General features: G+C 37.8%; 1 protein-coding gene across 1 annotated transcript; it reads right to left on the bottom strand.

The window, feature by feature from the left end:
- Nucleotides 1–4,200: 4,200 nt before the first annotated feature.
- On the bottom strand, nucleotides 4,201–8,176 carry LOC311292315 (uncharacterized protein). Its single transcript, XM_084411957.1, has 8 exons — nucleotides 8,160–8,176; nucleotides 7,980–8,069; nucleotides 7,745–7,845; nucleotides 7,236–7,285; nucleotides 7,113–7,160; nucleotides 6,973–7,032; nucleotides 5,640–5,705; nucleotides 4,201–4,275 (listed from the first exon to the last, which is right to left on the bottom strand). The coding sequence occupies exons 3-8, from the start codon at nucleotides 7,824–7,826 to the stop codon at nucleotides 4,252–4,254; spliced, it is 330 nt and encodes a 109-aa protein (XP_084268083.1). The 5' UTR covers nucleotides 7,827–7,845; nucleotides 7,980–8,069; nucleotides 8,160–8,176; the 3' UTR covers nucleotides 4,201–4,251.
- Between the last annotated feature and the right edge of the window lie 558 nt (nucleotides 8,177–8,734).

Raw genomic sequence — 8,734 nt, 5'->3', positions numbered from 1 at the left:
TTAATATGCATAATAGCAATACGTACAAATTTGTACGTCAGTAGAGTTGTTCATACGTAAATAATTTACATTTTTGTGCTGTCAATACGTAAATATTTTACGTTTTAGTGCTGTAAATACGTCAGTATTATACGTTTCTGTGTGTATAAAATGTAAGTAAATGTACGTGTGATAGAACTACACTTTACGTAAAAAATACGTACACGTATTCTCATGAGATCACAGAATGAGTCTGTACCTTTTATCTTGGGTAATAATTGCAGACATTTTCTACAGCTTTTTGTCTTAATTCGAATGACTTTCAAAAAAATAATTATAAATATTCACTAATAAAGTCGAAACCATAAAAACATGTCCAAAGTTCAAATTCAAACTAATAATAAGCAAAATAAATAATGACGAATGCAAATAAGACTAATTTGTATAACAGACTAAAACAATACAAGACTGTTCAAACACGGTTTATTTAACTGGTCAGGTTCATATAGAAGGCAAGCATTTGTTAGTGCATTAAACAGATTTTTAAAGGTTACACATTTTTCATGTTGAAAGACAAACTAAACTTTATTTCCAGGCTTAAAAAGATAAAAAAGACAAGTAACCCTGCTTCACTGACTCTTTGAAACTAAACAAAATAAAGTCTAAAAAAGAAAAGGGAAGCATTTTTATCCCTCATTGGTTTTCCAACCTTGCTTTTTTTGGGGGGGGGGCAATATCATCCCACTCTTTCAATAAAAACACACTGATTTCTTAAACAGCCACACAAAGCACCAGTTGACTAAACCCAGCAATATCTTCACCCCCTCCTTCTCCTCCAGGAACGCCACAATCTGAGGGTTTTTAAGGCTTCTCATTAACCTGAAACACCTGCCTCCACTGATCATCTCAACCCACATCATTAGCCCATTACAGGGGTGTAGATCCCAAACAGAACCAGATGAGGGAGACAGAGACTCTATAGAAAACAGCACAGTAGAACAAAACACTCAGATAATGCCTGAATTACAAGTATATACCCAATAAAAAATCATCATTAAACTGCTAAACTATGCTGGTCAGTAACAATATAAATACATCATATGATACACATGAGACTGAACTGATTAAACCATTTAACTCAGTTATTGTACGCATAATTGCAGAATATTACAGAGAACCGGCGCTGCATGGTCTCTATAGCATCTAAAGGCAGATATTAAAGCAGGGTTCCTCAAACTCGGTCCTGGAGGGCCACTGTCCTGCAGAGTTTAGCTCCAACACTGATCAAACACACCTGAGCAAGCTAATCAATGTCTTCAGGATCACTAGAAACCATAGACTGTAAAAAAATATGGACGTAGTGTCCGTGACGTCACCCGTAGGTTTCTGAAGAGCATTTTTGAAGCCTAAAGTGGGCGGAGCCGGCCGTCGCCATCTTGGCCTTGCGTCACTCCCGGATAACAGAAAATAGACAAACAGGCGGGGCGTGAGTGGAGCTGAGGAGCCTGGCCTGGCTATCTGAAATCACCTAGCTCGACGTGATCGAGTTAGCTGATGATGTAAAGCCAATTAAACGTTCCTATTTTTGCCCTTCGAAATATTATAATAGTTAAAAGACATGGCTACAAGTGAGACTGTGTATTACTTCGAGAGTGTTTGTGTGTGACAGTGATTTATGTGCATACATGTCCGTCACTCTTTCATGGTCCGTCAGCGCGGCATTGCTCAAGTTCGTAGAGAGCTTATTCAGTCCATTTTAAATTCTGATTTTGGCCGTCTCTCAAATTGGTTAAACCATAGATATATTGCCTTTGAAGTGCAAGTAAATGCGCTAGAAAATCCGCGCTCATTCATGTGCATTTATTGCATGGAAGGAGAAAGCGCCGACGCCTGCATGATTTCATCTGGCGGTACATAAGCATATTATAATCCATCTGTTCCGTGAGAGCAGAACGAACGAGTATTTATTGACGTTTTAAATTTGAAAACCCCAAAAAGCAACGAAATTGTCAGACATCCATTAGTGCAGGTTCACGGAGGAAAACAACTGAAATACAGCGCTGGTTGTTCTCTCGAACGGTAACGACGGAATCCAAAGACGTGGGCTTTGTACCCAAGTATTAAATTGTATGAAATAATCCCGAAAAAAAGCACAAACACTGCAGAGATGGCAAGTTCAGCCAAGTGGTACTCGATGCAGAGCCAAATGGGAGGAGCTAGAGCTTCAGCTCCTCCCCTCGCTGGAGCTCCAGCTCCTCCCCTCGCTAGATTTAGTGGGAGGGGCAGCATGCGCAGGTTAACTTTCTCGCTATCAAAGAGTTACGTCAATATGATGTATGCCAGCATATTGCGCATCAAAAACAAACTTGTCCTTCCATCACGGTTGAACTCGCACTAGATCCAGCAACAGTGAGCTAGCTCTAGCTCCTCCCATTTGACTCTGCAGCGAATCCCCGCTCACTAAATTTAGCAAGGTGGAGCTGGAGCTCCAGCGAGGGGAGGAGCTGGAGCTCTAGCTCCTCCCATTTGGCTCTGCATCGAGCACCATCTCAGTTCAGCAGCAACATTTGCTGAGGTGAAGTGACGGCTAGTAACAGCAGACAAACGGCTAGCACCGACAGCGGCAATCCATCTGTCACTCAAGTGGCCACTGGCCACACCCTTAAATTTAAATATTAATCAACTAAACGGACGAGTTATAAAATAATTCACCCCCCTCACAGTTGTTATGAAGGGCAAAATTAGCTGTATAGACCAAAGCCACATAGAGATCCAGGCTGTAAACATATTTTTTTCTGCTGTAAAGTTGGTAATTTTAACATGGGGGAGATACAGATTTGACTCACTTCTGCAGCCAGGCCAAGCGGCCAGTCAACGAATTGCAGTTTAACTCACTTCCGTGTTGGTTTCAAGAGAGAGACGAGGAGGTTGCCGCTTGCTAGAAACTCACAGCTAGGTGTGTTTGATCAGGGTTGGAGCTAAACTGTGCAGGACAGTGGCCCTCCAGGACCGAGTTTGAGGAACCCTGTATTAAAGGGTTAGTTCTGAGGTTAATCTGAGAGCTTTCTGTCCCTCCATTGACAGCCAACGTAACTTCCACTTTCAATAAAACTGAGGCTAAACCACATGGATCACTTTAATGATGTCTTTACTACCTTTCTGGGGCTTGAAAGTGGTAGTTGCGTAGCTGTCAATGGAGGGACAGAAAGATCTCAGATTTCATTAAAAAGAGCTTCATTTGTGTTCCGAAGATGAACGAAAGTCGAACGGGTTTGGAACGACATGAGGGTGAGAAATTAATGACAGAATTAAACATTTTAGTTGAACTATTCCTTTAAAAATTTCAGGAAGTTTCACATCAGAACTTAAAGAAAAAACGAAAACATCACTGAGATGTTAAAAAGTTACAATGAGAACATCACACATATGAGATGATTGTTGAACAGGTCAAGGCATCACGAATGATACATTACTTGCTTTTAAAAATTGTTGATATAAATTTGAGCAGATGAAGAGATACATGGTAAAACTGTAGATAAAATTCACCATCAGATGACGTCACACTTACAGGACAGATGTGTATTAGGCTATATGTGACCCTGGACCACAAAACCAGTCACATGGGTCAGTTTTTTTAAATTGTGATTTATACATCATCTGAAAGCTGAATAAATAAGATTTTCATTGATGTGTGGCTTGTTAGGATAGGACAATATTTGGCCGAGATAAAACTATTTGAACATCTGGAATCTGAAGGTGCAAAAAATCGAAACATTGAGAAAATCTCCTTTAAAGTTGTTGATTAATGTTCGCGATTGTGCTGCATTCACTCACAAAATAAATGTTTTATATATTTACGATAGGAAATTTACAAAATATCTTCATGGAACATGATCTTTACTTAATATCCTAATGATTTTTGGCATAAAAGAAAAATCGATAATTTTGACCCATACAATGTATTGTTGGCTATTGCCACAAATATACCCGTGTGTGACATGTGAGTGGTTTTTTGATCCAGGGTCACATATGAGCAATTTTACACAGAGAATTTAATGTCCTTATTTATTGTGCAATTAAAATTAATTAAAAACAAAACATAAACTAAAATGAAGTTCATTTTTAAATGAACTGTAATTTAATAACTACTAACAAAATTGCATTTCCGTAAGCCTACAATTTATGTAGGCCTAATGTGGACTTGCATGAAAATAAAAATGAAGGTTTCAGCTCTTTCTATCGGTTGTTGTGTCCCTTTTGTCCTCCATTTGGTCAAGAATCCATTCTGGAATGTCCCTGTGATGTAAAGATGCAGAGAAATGAAATGCACTTCTATGCAAGACTGGAATTATTCATTTTGTTTCAACTATAAAAGCCAACTACATTTAAACACGCACACACACACACACACACACACACACACACACACACACACACACAATGCTGACACATTTACAGTTTTAGCTGATACAACCTGTTAACTGTCAGTGTCCCACCAGTGGGAAGCTTAGTGCTCTTTTTTACTGCCTTTTTTTCCTATCACATATTGTATTATTCATCTTAAATTAGGTATCATTCGAAAGCTTAAACTACGGTGGCCGAGAGAGCTCAACTAAAGAAAACACATGCAAATAGAAAAAAACACCAGCAAATTAAGAAAACGAGCTGCAAAAACTCAAAACGCACTCACAGCGCTAAACACGTGTCTGTATTTGCAGCGTGTGTGTGTTATCAAACTGATGATGTTTTCTTAATTTGCTGGAGTTTTCTTCTATTTGCTTGTGTTTTCTTCAGTTGCACTTGCAGCACATTGAGTGATCTCAGTATTCATCTTGTTCAACTCAGACATTGCCTTACGATGAAAGCGGTAGTTAAGCGGTGTGCACCTCAGGATCTCTAGGGCTGAATCCGAAATCGCCCCCTAAACCCTCATTCACTATTCCCTACGTTAGTCCACTAACACTGTTCACTTAAGGGAGAGAATGAAAAGGAGTGAGTGAATTCGGACAGCCGTTGAGCGTACATCAGTTGTATATTCTTTATTGCACTAATTGTGGTGCATTATGGGATTGAATAAGTGCACTCAATAACGTCCACTATGGTTTCGGACACCACTACAAATGGCTGTCCCTTCAAATAATGCCCTATTTGTGGGTATAGGGGGCGATTTCAGATTCAGCCTAGTACTTTCTCTCTTTGTTCAGTTTGTTCGGCCTCGTCAATACTTTGTGGAAGTTTATCCTGTGGTCCTGTTGCCGATATTAAAGACTTTTGATCCTTCATCTTCATACGCGTGTTTACAACAAACCGTGACACTTGGTGGCTATTTTTAGGCCTATAGCCAACTTTGGAGCACAGCTTGGTTAGCATGTGGCTTTGATGTTTTAGCAATTTCAGAGTCCAAATTGTTTTGTAAAATATATATTTTTGCATAAAATAAGTTTAGTACAGAACATTTTCTTTACAGTAAACTTAAAGTAACTTTTTTTTTTAAAGTGTTTTTACTTCAGCAATCTTATTCCAAAGTGACATTTAACAGGTTTACACTAACTAAAAACTGAAATGGTACAAATAGATTTATTATTAATTTACAATGAATTACTTTCATTTGCTCATAACTTCATTAAGAAGGAGCAGGGTGTGTATGGATATGAACTCACAGCCTTTCGAGGTTTTTTCACAGAGCTGTAGATCACGTCGCCCTCTGGATCCACTGACGATAAAGCCTGTGAATAAACATGATCAGCTTAAGAATAAGAATTCTGGAGATTTCCATTTATTTCCTTTTTAGCATTTAGTAATTAATTTGTAATAAACACTTTAAAAATAAATTGTAAGTGGGAATTAAACCCAGTTCTTTCCAACTATAGGATTCATTTCATTTAGCATGATGTTTTCTTTCTCGAAACTGGATAAGCCTATCCCAATCCTTCCTCTCGTGTCAGACATGAGCTGTAAATTATGTGAAGAAACTGAATCTCAAAATAGAAAATCCAAGTCCACCTTCAGTGTTCTGCAAGGTAGGCAAAAGTTTTTTGTGCTAATTTTAATTTCCTGTCGCTGCATGCACTTTTATTGTATGTGGCAGTGTAAACAACAGCTCAAAACCCTTTTATTTAAAGGCTAAATTTACTTCCCGTAGACAATTCCCATTGCATTACAGTTGCAAGCAGTGTCGATGATGTCACTAATGTTATGTGCAGTTAAATATCCCGGTGTGTAATTTGTCCCGGTGTGTATTTTTGTGTAACAAGTGTTCTTCTCACTGTAGGATTACAAATTTAAGAATATGTTTAAGATCTGCTGATCCTACTTCCTTACATAACATCACATGAAAAACTAAGGTGAACTACACTGTATTGGGCATTCAAGGTGAACATGATGGCATCCATTTACTGATTAGATTCAATATAGTTTCCATTGAAGGGGTTTAGTTAGTCTTTGATCTTCCTACTGAGAGTTGAACTATGTGTGAATGTTTACATAGTCTTAGTTCTTGTGACCATGTGTTGTTTATACAATTTGGGGGGTACCATTATCTCCAGTTGGGGGTAATTGCCTCTATTGTCTTTACATGATTAGATTTAGTGGTCATCTCTAAGGCAGTGTGTAAGGTCAAGACCTTTAAGGACTGTCAGCATCTTTAAGGACTGCCCACTGAATGCCTATAAGATACCATGTAAAGTTACGTTAGTTAGACTTGATGACTGCAGCTACCGACAGCTCGTGTTCTCAATAAAGAATCCTGCTGAAGAAAGAATCAAGTCTCCGGGTCTTCGATTCTGAGATTCCTTCACACCAATACGCTTGTTGTGCGTTGTGGAGTTTGATGTGTTTTATAGACACGATATTGTTTCTTAATCAAATGTGTTGACCCCCCTCCCCAGCACCCCATCCTAAAACAAGTTTCCCTTTTGATTTGGACAAACGGGACGTCCCAGCCCAAACTGCAGTGTGACTCAGTCATTCAGAGCATTCAAAGACGACACTTACTGCCTTATGAAAGATCACAGAACTGTAAGTCACCGAACAGCCGTCCACTGAGGCAGAAGACTGTGAAGAAACACAACTGATGATCATTCATTTTTAATCATCATCTCAGTAAATGTCTACAGAGAGGACTGATGACTTACAGTAGCGGCTGCTGGACTGATGGATGTCATCTGGTTTTCAGAGGCGGTCTGCATCAAACACAAACACAGATTTAGATTATTTTCTGGAGATTTCTGAATTCCATCAGTGTGTAAACTACTTACTGTATTTCTGGTGGTGTTAAAATGTTCTTCTTCTCTAATGTGACCCCTCTCTGTCAGAATGAGATATGAAGATTAAATATCATAATATTTTCCATAGACACTGTTAAAGATTTTTTTTTTTTTTTTTGTGAAAACCAGCTTTTGGAACCTTTATTTTTAATTACATTGATTTTACATTGAATTACATGATTTTACAATTACAGTTGACAGGGTTTATGAATGGCATATACAAAATCTATAAAATACTTGATTCTGATTGGTCAGTCGTATCATTTTATTGTCAGATGTGTGTGTATCATGATGCAAAACTGTCAATTTAACCCGGTTTTTGTCCCTGTTTTTGTAACTGTGCTAGTTTTATGCCTCTTGAGTCACTTTACAGCCTCTTTTTTCTCACATACTGTAATCCATATATACAGTATATTATGCCCATTTATTGATTTCTTTATTAAATAGCTGTAAATGAAGCACAATAATATACTGTCAGTCCTCCAGAAGAGAAAACTCACCCGGCTTCTTTCTCAGCCTCCAGGTTACTATTACAACGAGAAAAACAAGCAGGAACAGCACAAGCGTCGCTACAAGACTCATGAGCAGAATCACATCATGCCTGCAGTGATGGAGAGACATATTTGTGTTTATCATACAGAACTATTCTCACTTTTAATGTGCAGCAAATTCATCTGTTAAAGCTTTGTTTCTAATTTAGAGATGCAATACAAGCAAATGAATTAATTTACATGCCTTAATAAATAGTTGTTTTGCTCATCCTGGCGGTGTACTTTTGTATTAATAGTCACTGAGGCTGTTGTTAGAGATGGATGAGCTTCATCTCTGCAATTAAAATTAACATTACATTATGTTGACATGTAATAGTTTGGTATCAGTTGCTATGAATGACTGAATAACAATGTTCACACTTACATGCGTGTCTCAGGTCTTAAATCAGATTCAGTAATCATAACTGCTGCCAAAAACAGAAACAGAGAAACAAGTTTCTTAGTTTGATCAGAGTGTTATCATTAATGAAAGAAGCTGTTTGTTATGGGAGCCCGTTTCCACCACATAAGGAAAAAGTGAATGCTTTGGTAAATCATAATTATGACATAAAAAGTTGACTTTATGTCATAATCGTGACTTTTGATGTCATAAATTCTACTTTTATGTAAAAAATATGATTTACTAAAAGATTATTTTTTTGCGTATGTGGCTGAAATGGGCTTCCATTGTATGCAGTGCATCTAAACAACGACTGTCTCCAGAGTATTTTTTTTTCTGATGGATAAATGATTACACATGTCATTTCATAACTGGTAATTAAACACATTAAAAATATTTGATCTGATTAACCCAGTTCAGCTGCTCCTTACTGGTTATTATTTCATTCACACTTGTGGGATTTCTGTTTGCAGATGTCTGAGTTGTGTACCTGCAAAACAATGTAAAAAGAGAAAGACAAATATGTTCACTCAAAAATGAAAGTACAATCGAGTCTTATC

The sequence above is a fragment of the Rutilus rutilus genome (assembly GCF_951802725.1).
Source record: "Rutilus rutilus genome assembly, chromosome: 6".
In the NCBI taxonomy this organism is placed as follows: domain Eukaryota; kingdom Metazoa; phylum Chordata; class Actinopteri; order Cypriniformes; family Leuciscidae; genus Rutilus; species Rutilus rutilus.
Note: the sequence above shows the minus strand (reverse complement) of the source record. Positions and strands in the feature narration are given on the sequence as shown.